Raw genomic sequence first — 18280 nt, 5'->3', positions numbered from 1 at the left:
TAATAGCAGTGTGACGTTGGGCAAGCTAACTAACTTCTGGCCTCAGTTTTCTCCTTTATAAAATGAAGTGGTTGAAGGAAATTATTTCAAAGATTCTTTCCGCATCAGACATTCTTCATGGCTATATTATCATATTTGAACTTCAGGATGATCCTGTGGAGTTGGTAGAACAAATATAATCATTTCCATCTCACATATTAGAAAACTCAGGCCCACGGTGCTTAAGTGACTTACCTGATGTGTAGTGTATGACAGAACCTGGGTTTTTTGATGTTTAAACTTTGCTTTTGTAGTTCACAGTCTAGCTATTGAGGTACATCAATATGTTTGTTTTTCTATTTGTTTTTTGTTTGTTTGTTTATGTTTTGTGTTTATAACCATCCCAATGGACATATGACCATTAGGCTTCTTAAAGGGAAAAATTGTCTCTCTCTCTCTCTCTAGAACACCCTGAAGGATGTAATGTGATACTATATACTCAGTGGAAGCTCAATGAATATTAACTGGTACATTTATTTGCCTGGGGAAGATAGGAAATGCCTTTTTCTAGAGATCTTTAAGAATAGACTTGATTTGTAGTTGTGTGGGAAGGTTTCAATGGAGCTGGACTAAAGACAGGCATGGACTAGAAAATGAGTTGAAGTTCTACCGAGTCTCTTATTTTATGACAATATTGCTAGGATGGCTTGAGAAATGAGCCCCCACCAATGGACATTTAAAAGTCTTTGAGATTTGTCAATAACAGAAAAGTCTTAGGCAATGTCTTCTTTGAAATTTGTTGTCAATAACAGAAAAGACTTTTTCAGTCTTCAGTTTTCTGAGACCATAGGACTCAGTGACAGCAGGACTGGAGATGCTTAGAGAGAGCAACTATTACTTATTGGCTTTCCTGATCATAACTCCAGAGACATGGATTCAGAAGGGTGAGTCTCTTAAACTCAATGGGCCTCAGTTTCCTCCTCTGTAAAATGAGAGATTGGACTCTAAATGGTCTATGAGGTGTCTTTTAACTCTAAATCTATGATTTTCACAAAAGACCTCTGCAGTTTCATTATTCTTTAGCTTAACTCTTCCCATAGCCATAGAGTCCAGCAATCTTTCCTCCCTCCTCCCCACTGAGCCATCAGGTTCTGTTAGCATATAAGCATATTGCTATAAAGCCCTATTTCTGGAGCAGAGAAATGAAAAAGGGAGAAACTAATATGGTCTATAATCATGTAATGACCTAATATCTTCATTAACAGATGAGGAAACTAAGGCTGAAGGAGGTTAACCAAAGTCAAGAAGGTAGAGACATGATTTCAACCAAAATGTTACTCTAAATACTTTATCTTACTGGAGGAAAGAAACTATAATAAGCTGCTGTGAGAACTCCCTAAACAGCCTTCCCTGATAAATGTGTAGAGGGGAGGCATTCTCATACACAATACCATTCTAAACCTGATTGCTCTGGGACAAGTTTCTTGGAAATAGCCAAGTATGTCAACCATCCTCCCCAACTAAGGTGGCAGGTAGATTCTGTCAGCAACTAAACTGGTGTTGTAAAGTGTAGTTTGTGTGAGCAGATAAATAGGGAAGGGAGAAAGGAGAAATCTTAGGGAAAGATAAGATCAATTAGCCATTTTCTATTGGAGAACTGGATCATAGGAGACTCTGAGGACCTTTAGAGACTTTGATTATCTTCCCTAAAACCTGTAAACTGAATATAGCACAAGAAGCAAGTGACTCATTCCTCCCAGGATCAAGTTGCATTAAAAAGGCAAAACAAAACAAAACAAAACAAAACCCAGGCAAACTATTAAAAAAAGTAGAAACTAAACTTTCATTTCCTTCTTTCTTTCCCATTCTTCCCTTTCTCCCTTTCTTCCTCCATCTCTCTGTCCCTCCCTCTTTTTATTTATCTATAAAATGAAGGGGATGAATTGAATGGTCTTTAAGATCCCTTTTGGATCTAAATCTAGGAACTTATAGGAGGATGTAATGAGAAGTGCTTTCAAAGTATTATTCTCTAATATCTAGTGAGTATTAAAAAATAACACAGAAAAGAAGTAAATAATATAGATTTAATCCTTGGACTTCCAGAGATGGGCTAAGACATAACATGTGGACAATTACTTGAGAAATACCAGCTCTTTCTCCCCAAGCTCAGAGGCCCTGAGTCCTCAGCACTCAGGGGACCTGTCCTCTCTGAACATGAGTAAAGGGTCTGTCTCCTGTACAGAAGTTAGGCCATTGTAACCCCAGCAATCCCACTGTGTTGGCAGTTCTGGCTGACATCTCTGAGGCATGGGCTGTGACTGGTAAGGTCCTGTGAGAGCTGGTAAACTAGATTCCGGAGAAGTGGTGATGACCTAAGACCAGAAGGGAAACAAATCATTGATTAGTGACACAAGTATTGGTTGGTTTCCTAGATTTTCAGGGTGAAGTCCATAACCCTTTTTAGGGTATTCTTTTTTTAATTTTCAGGTAAAAGATTCCTGATCTCATCTGTCACTACAGTTTCCGGGTCCCTCACCATTCCAGTCATCCTTCTTTGAACAGAGCTAAGTGGAGAAAAGAGAGGATTTGCTAATTCATGGATGGAATGGTGGAGAATTACAGAGGAATTATTTTTCTTTTCCAAAGGCATTTATCCTTTTAGGAGCCAGAGTTAACTTAGGCTTCTTGCTCCTGTCTGCCACAAGACCTATATCTGGACATGAGGTTCCCAGGGAGACAGAGGAGCTCATTTTCCACAGAAAGCTGGGAGACATGGAGAAAAAGGGAGGGAATTTCTTTGCCTTCCTCTATCTGGATGGTTGAATATAGCATATTTGAGTGGGTCTAAAGCAATGACAAAGGGTCTTGGAAAGTCCATCATGCCCCCAGAGAAGATGAGAGGAGCTAAAAAGCACTTTTAATATCACCTATTCTAATCCTCTCTGCTTTTTCCTTCCTTCCTTCCTTTCTTTCTTTCTTCTTTCCTTCCTTTCTTTCTTTCTTCTTTCCTTCCTTTCTTTCTTTCCTTCCTTTCTTTCTTTCTTTTCTTTCTTTCTTTCTTTCTTTCTTTCTTTCTTTCTTTCTTTCTTTCTTTCTTTCTTTCTTTCTTTCTTTCTTTCTTTCTAGCTAAGAAAATTATAGATGTGGAGAAAAAAGGTGACTTTAAAAATAATATAAGTAATAAGGAGCAGATTTGGGATTTAAACATAGGGCTCTTTTCTTTGAATTCATACTGTCCTTCCTCTGCCATCATGCTTTGCTACTTTCATCAGAATCTTTACTCCTCAGCCTATAAGGGATCTCCCATGCCAGTGGGCTTTTTACCACAGGAATACTCATCCCTCTCCCCAACCCCAAGTCTTCCTGTCCTTATCCTCCAACCAATCCTTAGTCTTCTTGAGAGAAGAGAACAATGAGGCAGTTAGATGTGGAAATCTGGATGGAGAAAAAGCCATCTTTCCACTAGAAGAATAACTCTTTTTTGCCCATTGCAATCTTTGCAGCTCTGCCTTGCACAGAGTAGACCCTTGATAAATTTTGGATCTAATGAAGGGGAAATTAAATCAGGGGCTAGGGCTAGAAGTTATGGTGTGACCATCCACACAGGCTAAGGGTTTCTGACTTTAATTAGTCTTAGGAGTTTTTGGTTAAACTGGGGTGGGGGGAATGACGACAAAAGGCCTGAGGAATATATTGAAATCGCAGGTTCATGAATAGCTTTCCCCTAGAAATGGAAAGCAACATATTTTAACTTGTAAAATGATGGGGTTTAGATCCTATCTTAAATCTATTCTGATCCTGACATTCCCTTATTCTATAAAGATTAGATTAGGAAACAGTCCAGCCCCAACCACTTTCCTTCCTAGTTACAAATCTGAGCCTTTGGAAATTGTCTTTTAAAAAAATGGTTTGAACTTCTCATGGAGACACATAAAAGGAGAAACATTGTACCTGGTATAGAGTAGTCAACTCCGAGGAGTGTGGAGCTATTGCCCAGGAGGCTGGATCAGTGGCTTTTTCCCAGTGTAACTTGGGTGGGGTCTGTGTTCCAGGGCAGGCAGGAAGAGGATTCCCAAATCCTATAGCTTCATGTCTTCTTCCAGGCAGGTCTGACCTGGTTGGTGATCCCAAGCAGCAGGAAAGTGAACCCCAAGACCTGGCATTGATATTCTGCTCACCACATCGCTTGGGCTGGGGCAGAACTAATTGGCAGGAAGGTGAGGATGCCCAGACTTCAGGGAGCAGGGGAGAGTAGGCTTTGGGAGCTTGGGAGAGTGGGCTGAGGCTCTGGGTTTGGTCTGGACAGAAGCCCAATCTGTCAGGACAGAGTGGGCAGCTCTGCATGGTCCCTTCCCTCCTTCGGCGCCTTAGGCTCTCCTCGCTGAGTCCCAGAAGGGCCGACAGGTGACCAATGTAGCGGATAGCCAGCCGCAGGGTCTCAATCTTAGTCAGACTCTGTCCAACAGGTGCCACTGAGGGTGGTAGATAACGCCGCAGTTCATGCAAGGCACGTGAGAGGTTGCGCATCCTCAGTTTCTCACGCTCGCTGGCACTCTGTCTCTGCCCACTGGCGGGGCCACCTCGTTCCCTTCTGTTCCTTTGGAAAGGGGCAGAAGTAGGGGGCTCTGGAGGGTGGCAGCCTAGAGTTTGAGGAAGGCTTTCTGTGGTGCTTGGGTGTCCATAGGATGGGGATGAGCTATAGGAATCAGAAGAGGATGTGGGGGAAATGGAGTCCGAGGGGCTTTCCCAGCCCCAGCCCCAGTCCTGGGGTAGCAGCCAATCTTCCTGCCTGGGGAATTGCTGGCGAGGAGAGTTAGCCATGGTTGGGGGGCAGCTTCAGGGTGAGACTAGGGAGCAAGTCAGGAAGACTGGGGTTTTTATCCTGAGACTAAGGTGTGAGATGGCCCCCTGTCATGTGGCAGGGAGGTGTCAAAACCCACAGAGCCCAGGGAAAGAATGGAGCAGGGGGCCCTGGGAAACAGAGCCCATTTGCAGAGGTGTGGATTCTGACTCCTTTGCTGCTTTAATTGAACCTCCATAGAGCAAGGAAAGTGTGGAAAGGATAATTCACATCTGAACGGCAGCTGTTAACATTCTCACCATCTTCCCTACCCCCCTCCAGGACACCCCACTATCCTCATTCTCCCCACCAACCCAAGACAAGCCAGGTCTGCCTTCAGCAAGTTACCCTAAGAAGGAGCTACTATGATCAAGGACCCCACCCTTGGGAAACACCACAGTTTATTGTCTAGGAAGGGGTGAAGGCAAAGGCCCCTGGTCAAAAACTCAGCTACTAGATTGTTGATTACCAGGATAATAAAATGACTTATCATTTGTTCCCCCATCATTTCTTGGCATTGATTGAGTAGCACCATTACCTTGCACTTGGCTTTGTGCTACAGGTCTGAGTCCATCCCACTTACAGCTGGGGAAACTGAAGCACAGAGTATTGAGTTGCTTGCCTAAGGTCACCCAGTTAAAGAGTGGAGGGTTGACCATATTTAGAGTAAGGGGTTCAAATCCAGACACAGCTAGCTCTGTGACACTGTAAAAGTCACTTGATCTCCGTTTCCTCAACCATAAAATGGAAGTTATAATATTATTTATCTCAAAAGGTGGATGTAAGGATTAAATTCAATATGTACAAAATAGTTTTTAAATTACATTTAATGGCAGAAATTAGATATGGATCCACACTTAACACCATATACCAAGATAAGATCAAAATGGGTCCATGATTTAGGCATAAAGAATGAGATCATAAATAGATTAGAGGAACAGAGAATAGTCTACCTCTCAGACCTGTGGAGGAGGAGGGAATTTATGACCAGAGGAGAACTAGAGATCATTATTGATCACAAAATAGAGGATTTTGATTACATCAAACTAAAAAGTTTCTGTACAAACAATACTAATGCAAACAAGATTAGAAGGGAAGTAACAAATTGGGAAAATATTTTTAAAAGTAAAGGTTCTGACAAAGGTCTCATTTCCAAAATATATAGAGAATTGATCCTAATTTATAAGAAATCAAACCATTCTCCAACTGATAAATGGTCAAAGGATATGAACCGACAATTCTCAGGTGATGAAATTGAAACTATATCCACTCATATGAAAGTGCTCCAAATCACTACTGATCAGAGAAATGCAAATTAAGACAACTCTGAGATACCACAACACACCTGTCAGATTGGCTAAGATGACAGGAACAAATAATGATGAATGTTGGAGGGGATGTGGGAAAACTGGGACACTGATGCATTATTGGTGGAGTTGTGAAAGAATCTGGCCATTCTGGAGAACAATTTGGAACTATGCCCCAAAAGTTATCAAACTGTGCATACCCTTTGATCCAGCAGTGCTGCTATTGGGCTTATATCCCAAGGAAATACTAAAGATGGGAAAGGGACCTGTATGCGCCAAAATGTTTGTGGCGGCCCTTTTTGTAGTGGCTAGAAACTGGAAAATGAATGGATGTCCATCAATTGGAGAATGGTTGGGTAAATTATGGTATATGAATGTTATGGAATATTATTGCTCTGTAAGAAATGACCAGCAGGAGTAATACAGAGAGGCTTGGAGAGACTTACATCAACTGTTGCTGAGTGAAATGAGCAGAACCAGAAGATCACTGTACACTTCAACAACAATACTGTATGAAGATGTATTCTGATGGAAGTGGATATCTTCAACATAAAGAAGAGCCAACTCACTTCCGGTTGATCAGTGATGGACAGAAACAACTACACCCAGAGAAGGAACACTGGGAATTGAATGTAAATTGTTAACACTACTGTCTATCTACCCAGGTTACTTATACCTTCGGAATCTAATACTTAATGTGCAACAAGAAAATTGGATTTACACACATATATTGTATCTGGGTTATACTGTAACACATATAAAATGTATGGGATTGCCTGTCATCAGGGGAGGGAGTAGAAGGAAGGAGGGGAAAATTTGGAAAAATGAATACAAGGGATAATGTTATAAAAAAAAAATTACTCATTCTAGTTATGGATGGCACTTTCTATCCCATGTCTATTGGAATTACCTTAAATCACTTCATTGTTGAAAAGAACCAAGTTCATCACAGTTGTTCATCATATACTGTCAAAAAAATTTATAATTATAAAATTAAAAAAATAAAATTATATTTAAAAAATGTTATATGAATGTTAGCATTTATTGCTAAAGGCATAATGAACAGAGAGTGAGCCTCAGAGCTAGGAAGACCTAGGTTTGAACCTCATTGTTGACATATATGAGCTTTATGACTTCAAGCAAGTCATGTAAACTTTCAGTGATAAATGCAATTCCTTAAGATTATAAATTGCAGAAAAGGTGCCAACCTGTTCTAGTAAAGGGAATTTCAACACTTGGGAGTTTCCTATACCAATGAAATCACAAGTCTGATCCCCATTATTATTATTGTTGTTATATTTCCTTGAATACTTCCCTGTAGAACAATAACATTCTATTACACTCATGTAATACAATTTGTTTATCCATAAGCCAGTCTGATGGGAGAATATAAATTGTCTCTAACTTTTGCTATTACAAATACTGTTGCTTAAGATGTTTAGTACAGATGAGTCTTTTCTTGGAATCAATGGTCTCCTTAGATCATAGACCCATAAGTGGGATTAAAGGGATCAAAGATTAGGACAATTTTGTAACTTTCCTCTCAGAATTCAAATTCTTTTCCAAAATGGGTGGACCAATATTATAGCTCTGACAGCAATGATTCAGCAAGTCTATTTTCCCACAGATCCTTTAACATTGTTTTTCAATTAAAAAAATATATATCAAGCAGTTTGATGTGGGTAAGACAATGCCTCAGAATTGTTTTAATTATATTTCTCTGTTTACTATCATTCTGAACACATTTTCAAAACATTATTGTCTGCTGCTGAATGAGTTTGAATTTTGATTTAGATAATTATCAGATTGTGGGCAAGTCCTTCAAATTCTCAGCCTCAGTTTCTTCATCTATTTTTTCCCTTAACATGATATATAAATTTGTTAAGTATATTAATTATTATTATATCAGCCTTTTTCAGATAGTTAATACAATACTTTGGCTAATCAATGGAAAGATTGGGTTCTCTATTGATACTCATAGAATATCTGGAGAATTTGAGGAAGGTCCCTTGCTCATTGTATATATCCCCTATGGTAAATTTATGAGAGGACAATGACAAGAATAAGCAGGCTTTTCTGCATCTTTGGAGGGGATACCTACATTGATGAGAGCATAGCTCCATCTGAGTCTTGAGTTCAATATAATTTTTTTTCTCATTTAAAATAACTTTTCTTATTCTATCATGATTGATTTTATTGTTACAAAAGATTTGTATTTTTATATACCTAAAGTTGACAAGTTTGTCTTTTATGATATTATTGATCCCATAACCAGTTGCAAACTATTTCCCTCTCTATAGGTTTGAAAAATATGACCTTCCAATCTTTCACTTTCTTCATGTTATAATATCACATAAGCGTATATATGCATATAAGCACATGTAGGTATATATTTGAAATTTACTGTAAATAAGTAGTCTAAGCTCTTTTTCTATGAAGCCACTATTCAGTTTTTTTTCCTACTAGTTCTTGTGGAACAAACAGATATTTCTTAGGAAATTTTGGGGTTTGAACATAAAATTTTTAAAATAGCATTTTATTTTTCTAACTACATACAAAGATATTTTCAACATTCACCTTTGCAAAACCTTGTGTTCCAAATTCTTGTCTTTCTCCCCTTTCCCCTCCCTAAGACAGCAAGCAATCTGATATAAAACATGTGCAATTCTTCTAAACATATTTCTACATTTGACATTCTGTGGAAGAAAAATCAGATCAAAAAGGGGAAAAACAGGAAAAAGAAAGTAAACAATAACCACAACAACAATAATAAAAAAAAGCAAACATACTATGCTTTGATCCCTCCATAGTTCTCTCTCTGGTTATGGATGGCACTTTCTATCCCATGTCTATTGGAATTACCTTAAATCACTTCATTGTTGAAAAGAACCAAGTTCATCACAGTTGTTCATCATATAATCTTGTCACTGTGTACTTCTGTCATTTCACTTAGTATCAGTTCATGTTAAGTCTTTCCAGGATTTTCTGAAATCAGCCTGCTCATCATTTCTTATAGAACAATAATATTCCATTACATTCACATACTATAATTTATTCAGTCATTCTCCAACTCATGGGCATCCACTCAATTTCCACTTCTTTACCACTACAAAAAGTGCTGCTACAAACATTTTTGCACATGTGGGTCTTTTTCCCTCTTTTATGATCTCTTTGGGATACAGACTCAGTAGAGACACTGCTGGATCAAAGAGTATGCACAATTTGATAGCTCTTTAGACATAGTTCCAAATGAGGAATACAATTTTTAAAAATAGTAGCCTTTATTTTCAAACCATATGCAAAGATAATTTTCAACATTTATCCTTGTATTCCAATTTTTTCTTTCCCTTCCCTTTACCACCTCCCCTAGACAGCAAGTAATCCAATATATTTTAGACATGTGCAATTCATATATATATATATATTTCCACATTTATTATACTGCACAAGAAAAATCAGATCAAAAAGGAAAAAATGAGAAAGAAAACAGTGCATTCAAACAACAACAAAAAAGGTGAAAATTCTATGTTATGATCCACATGCAGTCCTTACAGTCCTCTCTGGGTGCAGATGGCTTTCTTCATTACAAGACCATTAGAACTGGCCTGAATCACTTTGCTGTTGAAAAGAGCCATGTCCATCAGAATTGATCATCATATAATCTTGTTGTTGTATACAATGTTTTCCTGGTTCTGTTCATTTCATTTAGCATCAGTTCATGTAAGTCTCTCCAGGCTTTTCTGAAATCATCCTACTGGTCATTTCTTATAGAAGAATGATATTCTATAGCATTTATATACCATAACTTATTCAGCCATTTTCCAACTGATGGGCATCCACTCAGTTTCCAGTTTCTTGCCACTACCAAAAGGGCTGCCACAAACATTCTTACACATGGGGTCCTTTTCCCTCTTTTCTCTTTGGGATACAGGCCATAAAAACTGCTGGACTGAAGGGTATGCACAGTTTGATAGCTCTTGGAACATAGTTCCATGTGAACTATATAATTTTTAAGATACTAAGAAATCAAGCTATCTTAAAAAGGGGAAGATTTCAAAAGAATGGAAAAGATCAAAGTTGGCATTCTCCCCGCTCCAATATTCTTCCCCCAAAAGGATAACTGAGATGACATCAATTACCAACCCATATATCTATTTTTCCTATAAGTTTTAAAGAAAATGGTCTAACATAATTAGAGCATGTCCTTGATTAATATCTGGTAATAAGAGACTGACTCTATCCCCTTCTTCACTGGCCCTCCTCATATGGGACAATACTTTTTCTGAACTGAGATCTGTAGAATAAGCAATTGGTGATATAGTCTTGAAATCTATCCCTTCCTAGTCAATAAAGAAATGTGGAGAAGGAGAACAATCAGTAAGAGCCTACCAATGTGCCAGGTTCTGTGCTAAGTACTTAAGCAACCACCCTGAGAAGTGGATACTATTATACTCTTTTTTTTTTTTTTTTTTTTTTTTTTTTTAAATATAATTGAAGAAACAGGCAGACAAAGATTAAAATGGCTCACCTGGAGTCATACATGGTCTGAGGCTGGATTTGAATTTAGCTCTCCCTAACTCCACATACTTATTTATTGCCAATCAAACAGATATTTAGCCTACAATTAGTGAAAGCTTCCATTAGGTGGGCAGTAGTACATTGGTAATAATGGAAATTCATAATACCTGGCATTGAAATGTTTTATGGCTTGCCTAATACTTTCCATCTTTATTCCCATTAGCCAGTTATTTGAGTTAGGTAGTATAAATGGTAGTACCATTTTCAGAAGAGAAAACCAACTAAAGGTCCAAACACAGAGCAGTAGGAAGGGGAATAGTAAACAAATGTTCTGAATTAGATTCAGAGGAGAGAGAATTTGTATCCACTATTAGTCACATTTATTCTGAAAGGTTAGAATTATGAATCATTTTGGCTTTTTCTGACCAGAATCTTCACCAACTCTTGTTTGATCTGCAGGGGCCTTCACTTCTCTGGGTCTCAGTTTCCTATTTTTTAAAACAAGAAAGTTAGACTCATGATTCTAGTTCTTTGATTCACAAAATCTTTGCACTTAGGTCTGTGTGGTATTCAAATATGTATAAGAACCAATTCCAGACCTATTAGAAAGGAATTTTCTTCCCAGATAAGAAAAAGAAAAAAGTATTTGGATCAAAGGACTAGGAATGGGAAAGAAATTGGAGATGATTTTGTTTAATCCTTTCATTTTATTTACTAAAAATAGTTTTTTTTTTTTTTTTTTTTTTTTTTTTTTTTTAAAGCTATACTGTGGTTAAAGGTTCTATCCAGGAAGAGATAACATCTTTACTAGAGGAGGTGAGATGATAATAATAATAGACAAATATTAATTACTGATTTCTTATTTTGCTTCTGTTTTCTCCTCCAAGATAAATGATTTTTTGATTATGAAATTAGAATGAAAATGGCAATCAGGAAGTGGAATAAGATATCTCATACAGCATCTGACTACCTTCTCTAGGAGTTCAAGTTACCAATCCAAGATGAACTACATCCCAGGACACAGAAATAACCAGTAGGTATGATTCCTGAGCCACTAACAGGGTCTTTTGAAAGGCTAAAGAGAATGGGAAATGTCCAACAGGATGGGAGAAAAGCAAATTCTGAGCTAGCTTTTGGTTTTTTTTTTTATCATAGTTTTTTATTTACAAGATATATGCATGGGTAATTTTTCAGCATTGACCCTTTTGTTCCAATTTTTCCCCTCTTTTCCCACCCCCTCCCCAGATGGCAGATTGATCAATACATGTTAAATATGTTAAAGTATATGTTAAATACAATATATATATATATATATATATATATATATATATATATATATATATATATATATATATATATATATATATATATATATATATATATATATATACATGTTCATACAGTTATTTTCTAAACTAATTTTTGAAAAAGAAAGGAGAACAAATTCTGCAAACTACAAACCAGTGGGCCTGCCATTGATTCTTGCCAAAATTCTAAGACCTATCCAATCCAGTCTGTTGCAATAGTTTGGAGATTTAAAGAATGGGTCACAATTAGAGAGGCCAGTACTTGTTTAAAGAAATAGGTTTTGCTTAAAAATACAAATAAAGCAATGGGCCTTTATTATGGTGCATTTTAACTCAAACAGTGACAGATTTTAGAAAACACTGAAGGGACAAATGGAGCCTGGAGCAATAAAGAAAAGATATAACCAAAGACAGTGTACCAACACTAGCAAAGCAAAGCTTGTGAATTAGAACTGAAATGAGATATTCATGGAGTCATATTATGGAAAGTAGATGAGCAGAGTATAGAGAAGGGACAGGAGGAAAGATTAAAAATAGAATAAAGGGAGGAGATCACTGTTCTCTGATAGTTTCTGATTTTAACTAATGAATTTACTAACTAAGCACTAAGCTTAGTTGTTACTATGTTATTAAAAAACAAACTAAAAGTGTTCTAAATTTACTATGTTTGGGTAAAGCCCAGGGAAGGGCCTAGTTCTTACTCAATTTTTTTTTTTTTTTTTTTTTTTGTTTTGTTTTGGCTGAGGCAATTAGGGTGAAGTAACTTGCCCAAGGTCACACAGCCAGGAAGTGTTAAGTGTCTGAGGTCAAATTTGAACTCAGGTCTTCCTGACTTCAGGGCTGGTGCTCTATCCACTGCGCCACCTAGCTGCCCCTACTCAATTTTTTTTTTTTTTAATTGTTTTCTCATCTCTAAAGTCACAGGCAGGGTGATACTGGGAACTGGCTGGCCAATCCCTGTTTATGAAAGTTTGATGTAGGGAAGTTAACTCATACTGAATTTTCTCTGGAATAGTCCAGCAGCATTTTACCTCCTTCTTCTACTCCCCAAGGTTCTTCAGTAACCTGAGTGGTGAGGTCTTCAATGTTAGGTGTGCTTAGCAGAGGAATTGATCCCTAATTGATCTCTAATAGAGATCAGTTTTGCTCCATCGGAGAGGTCATCCTGTCTGAAATCCAAGTTATATCAAACCTCTGAGACTCACCTATAGGGGTCTTGAGCAGTCTCACCTTCCCCCGTCAGAAATCCCAGTCATGTCTCTGAGGTTAAATTTTCCCTATAGAATCTATTTATGGGCCACCCACGGGTGCTGCCCTCCTTTGGGTCAGTCCACCATGGCCCTCTGCCTCTTGGTATCTTTCCCCTTCCCCTTCCCCTATTCCATTTAGTATCTCTAACTCCACTATGCTTCTCAACATCACTTCTGCTCCTTACAATTAACTAGTTCTTTTAGGATATTAAGTCCCTTTCAGGATTTACCTCTCAGCAACCTCATGGGTACTCCTTTTCTTCTGGGTAATTGTGAGTTCCACTGAAGAACTTCTTTCATATGCTCTCTCACTCTATTTCATATTTACCATTTCTGGTGCCTATTTTGTCTGTAATTTCTTCCCTAAATAAATCTACCTTTTGCCAAAGAGAATGGCCATTGGTGAATTTTTCATGTGACCGAACTCCAACATTTAGTGCCAAACCCCACATCATCAAATCACATCATGAGGCGTATGGGGACTTTGGCCTTTCTCTGATTTTGGCTGGAGCCGCCACTAATTGTGTTTCTCTGATTTTTAGTGGACTGATAACTAACACTACAATTCCATTTAACTACTTAATGATGGATTAGCCTTTAGAAAAGTTTACTGGGGGCAGCTAGGTGGTGAAGTAGATAGAGCACCAGCTCTGAAGTCAGGAGGACCTGAGTTCAGATGTGATCTCAGACACTTAACACTTCTTAGCTGTGTGATCCTGGGCAAGTCACTTAACCCCAATTGCCTCAGGGGGGAAAAAAGTTTACTTCAAATCTTATAATAAGAAAAACATACAAGCCTTTCTCTCTAACATAATCCCTCCCTTCTATCACCTAGGTCTCTGGATGGATTAGGTTATTAGGCTCAAGGTTATTTCATATAACTTTAGTCCTGCCTAGTTCCTATTCACTTTAGTTCTAACAAGTTCAAGTTCAAAGCTGGCAGTTCCAACTTCTGCTGACTTGCTAGCTGGCTAAAATAGCCAGCCTTAATTCCTCAACTCTGGAATGACAATGGCTCAAGCTCCACTCCCAGAACCAACAATGGAAAAGCAGTTACTAAAAAGCCTCACACCTTTTTCTAATCCCATGGCCTGATGTTAGGGAGGAGAAATAGGTGACCCTGACACTTTCCGTTCCTTACTGTATGATGTGAATGAAGAAGTCCTTGAATTAGGTTTTATCTCTCCAGCTACACAACTAATGGAAAAGATGGCTCCAGACCCACATGATAGACCAACAGAGAATATCCAAACATGCTCCGATCTTCCAGAAAAAGGTCCTCATTATTTTCTGTGCATATGCTACCACACATGAATGTGCAGTGTTGTTACATGTGATGTCAAGTAGTTTACCATTATATCGAAAAATGGCAGAATGGAGACAGAGAAATAGGAATATCTAGAATAGGGGCCAGGTTCCTTAAAAGAGAGATACTTTTTGGCCTATCAGGATAGTATTAGAAAGGTAGTTACTGAATATCTAGAAAAGGAAGGGTCTACAGTGACAAGGATGGTTTCATTAGAATGGGGGAAATTAAGTTAATTTTATTTTCTGACAAGATCATTATTAGGCTGATAAGATAGGGTTATTCTGAAGATAAAAAATGCTTTGGGTTCAACAAAGCATTTAACAAATTTCCTTGTGATATTCTTGTAGATAAGATAGAGATATATAGGCTAGATTGGTGAGTTCTGAACTGGTTAAATGACCCAAATAGTCATTAATGGGTTAATATTTAACTAGGGAGAACTTTTCTAGTGGAATTCTCCAAGACTTTGTCCTCTTCAACATTAAAAAAAAAAAAAAAAAAATCAGTCATAGAAGGTATAAGTTTGTTAAATCTGAAGACTGCATGAAGCTGCAAGGGCTATCTAATATATTTGGGAAAATCCAAAACAGTTTGACAGATTACAATGGAGAGCCAGATATGATAAGACTCAGAGAGGATGACTGTAAAATTCCAATTGGATTTTTACAAAATCAAACTGACAAATACAGGCTGAGGAAGCATGCTTAACAGATGAAGTTCACCTGAAAAAGATCTGAGAATTTTAGTGAACTAGAAGTCAACACTGTAAGATGATAGTTAAAAATAATGTCAGTGTTCTCTTAGATTACATTAACAGGGGTATAATAATCAGGACAGGAAGATCATTGTTATTCTATACTCCGTACTTGTACAGCCTCATGTGGAGTGCCCCGTTCAATTCTGGACACCATATTGTAGGAAGGAGAGTACAACTAGAAGTGGGTGATCAGGAGAGTGGAAAGAACTAGAAAATGAAGAGTTAGTAGAAGAAACTAGGAATGGAGAAGAAAAGATTTAAATGAGACAAGTGTTTAGCACTTAGGAATTAATAAATACTTGTTTATTTGACTTGATTTTTCTGAAGGGTTGTTATATAGAAGGCAGATTAGATTTATTCTACCTGGGCCACAGAACTACAAACAATGGGTAGAAGTTGAAAAGAGACCAATTTATGTTTGTTTTTTGGAAAATTTCCAACTATTAGAGATATACAATGTGAAGTAGATCACTTCACACATGCCATGAATTGCCTTTCACTAGTGGGCTTAAAGAAGAAGCTATTTGATCATGTCTAGGATCTTGTAGTAGATGGCTTCTAAGGTCTGTTCCAACTCTTAAACCCTATCTTTTTATCATTGTGTGAAATAAGTTTCTCCTTACTCCAGTCCATGTTCCACTAGCCTGTCAAAGTAATCTTTCTTTCTTTCTTTTTTAATTAATAGTTTTTATTTACCAGATATATGCATGGGTAATTTTACAACACTGACAATTGCCAAACCTTTTGTTCTAATTTTTCCCCTTCTTCCCCCCCCTCCAGATGGCAGGTTGGCCAATACATGTTAAATATGTGAAAGTATAAATTAAATACAATATATGTATACATGACCAAACAGTTGTTTTGCTGTACAAAAAGAATCGGACTTTGAAATAGTGTACAATCAGCCTGTGAAGGAAATCCAAATGCAGGCAGACAAAAATAGAGGGATTGGGAATTCTAGGTAGTGGTTCATAGTCATCTCCCAGGGTTCTTTTGCTGGGTGTAGCTGGTTCAGTTCATTACTGCTCTGTTGGAACTGATTTGGTTCTTCTCATTGTTGAAAATGGCCACATCCATCAGAATTTATCATCATATCAAAGTAATCTTTCTAAAGAGCAGGTCTGACCACATCATTTCCCTGCTCAGTAAATTCTAGGGACTCTGTTACCTTTGTATGAGGAGGCCAGGGAAGACTAGCCCTTCTAGTGTGAGTGCTTGCTGAGTCTTTTTCAGAGCTGCTCACCCACATTTGATGTCCATCGCTTATCCAACTCTCCAAGAAGCTGTAGCCTGCTCAGTGGCTCCATCCCAGTAAAACCATGTCAGCAGAGGAACTACACCAGGTTGAAGGTAGACTTAAGGATAGACTTAAACTCACTGCTGAATTAGGAGCATGTCTTTATCCCACTTTCTTAACGTGTGGTTTGGAGCTCAATATGAGGTCTTGTAACTGAATGTAAGGGTTTTTATCAGTAAACATTTGATTTGCATTCCTATTTTATATACCTTATACTCAGGGTAATGTAAAAATTTATCAGATGAAAAGGGGTACAAGGGTTTTAAGAAGCCCTGCTCTATATCAAGCATGTAAAGACTTCTCGCAAAAGAATGAACCGGTGATAACATTTTATTCCAGCCATAGAGACAACTAAGGCTGGCACCACTGAGTGCTTGGAGCTTGATTAAACATCAGAGATACCAAGATCATCCCCTGCATCCCAGGCCATCACTAGGCCTTTGTCTTTGCCACTGGACTTCAAAAACTTTGGAAGAAAGAGGGAGGCTAATGACTTTATGGAACTCTGTTTCACTTCAATCCAAATTATTCATAAGTCAAACCATCACCCTCATGATGTTATCAGTTCTCTCTGAAAATGAAAGACAAACAACAGCCTCCAGAATCAAACCTAGAAATTTTTGTTTGGTGCTCAGAGCCCTTCCAGACCAGCCTCTGGTTCTGAACCTTTCTTCCTCTTTGGTAGTTATCTCACACCACCCCTATTGTGTCTTCTTCAACAGAGTCTCCATGGCCCTTTCTCTATCCCAGCTCCAGACTCCCGGTCATTTTCACTGGCCACCCTTCACCAGAATTCTCTTCTTCCTTGTTGCTGCCTCTTAGCTGCTCTGACTTCTTCTCAGTTCTAGCTAAAAATCCCATTTTCTGCAAGAAGCCTTTTCTAGTCCTCCTTAATTCTATTGCCTTCCTCTGTTGATTATCTCCAATTTGTCATATATAGATATAGATGTCAGATAGAGATCTCTTAAGATATAGAGCTCTCTCTCCTCTGTCTCCTACTTTCTCCTTCTCTCTCTCTGTCTCTCCTTCTATCTCATTTTATCTCTGTTTCTCTATCTGTCTGTCTGTCTCTCCTATTTTCCCCTTCTCTCTGTCTCTTTCTCTCTCTCTATGTTTATGTCTGTCAGTCTCTCTCCTCTCTCTATTTCTCTGCCTCTGTATATGTCTGTCTGTCTCTTCTTTGGACATAGTTGGTTTCATGCTGCTCCCCGAAATAGACTGTAAGCTCCTTGAGGACAGGGACTATCTTTTACCTTTTTTTTTTTTTTTTTTTTTAATATTCCCAGCACTTAGCACAGTGGCTGGTATTTAGTAAGCAATCAACAAATTTTAATTGACTGAAACCAAGGCTTAGGGGTTCTAAATGTCAGTCACATAACTAGTACACAGCAGAGTCAGAATTTGAATTCAAGTCTTTATATTCCAAATCTAATGCTGTGAATCACATAAATATAACCAGTCTTAGGAATCTGACAATATTTCCTTATGCAAATCTGCCAGCAAAGAAACTTTCAGAGTGGCTGTAGTATACTTAGGAGTAAAGTCATAATCAGGCTCAGCTGTTTTATAGGGTTACCACTTTCATCCACACCTGTGAAAGATCCAGTGGCTTAGAGAAGGAGAGACCTTCTAGAGGTTACAAGGTGCCCATAAAGGCCTAACAGCCTTGTTGCCAGGTTGCCAGGTTAGCAATTGGGCCATCACTTCCTTTTCAAC

The 18280-nt window shown here is 38.1% G+C and overlaps 1 protein-coding gene across 1 annotated transcript; it reads right to left on the bottom strand.

Annotated features, from left to right (window-relative positions):
* Nucleotides 1-2162: 2162 nt before the first annotated feature.
* On the bottom strand, nucleotides 2163-4800 carry LOC141552971 (mesoderm posterior protein 2-like). The gene is made up of 2 exons (XM_074284858.1): nucleotides 3931-4800; nucleotides 2163-2351 (listed from the first exon to the last, which is right to left on the bottom strand). Exons 1-2 carry the CDS (start codon nucleotides 4798-4800, stop codon nucleotides 2163-2165), a joined length of 1059 nt encoding a protein of 352 aa, XP_074140959.1.
* Between the last annotated feature and the right edge of the window lie 13480 nt (nucleotides 4801-18280).

This window comes from Sminthopsis crassicaudata, chromosome 2 (genome assembly GCF_048593235.1).
Source record: "Sminthopsis crassicaudata isolate SCR6 chromosome 2, ASM4859323v1, whole genome shotgun sequence".
NCBI lineage: Eukaryota > Metazoa > Chordata > Mammalia > Dasyuromorphia > Dasyuridae > Sminthopsis > Sminthopsis crassicaudata.
Note: the sequence above shows the minus strand (reverse complement) of the source record. Positions and strands in the feature narration are given on the sequence as shown.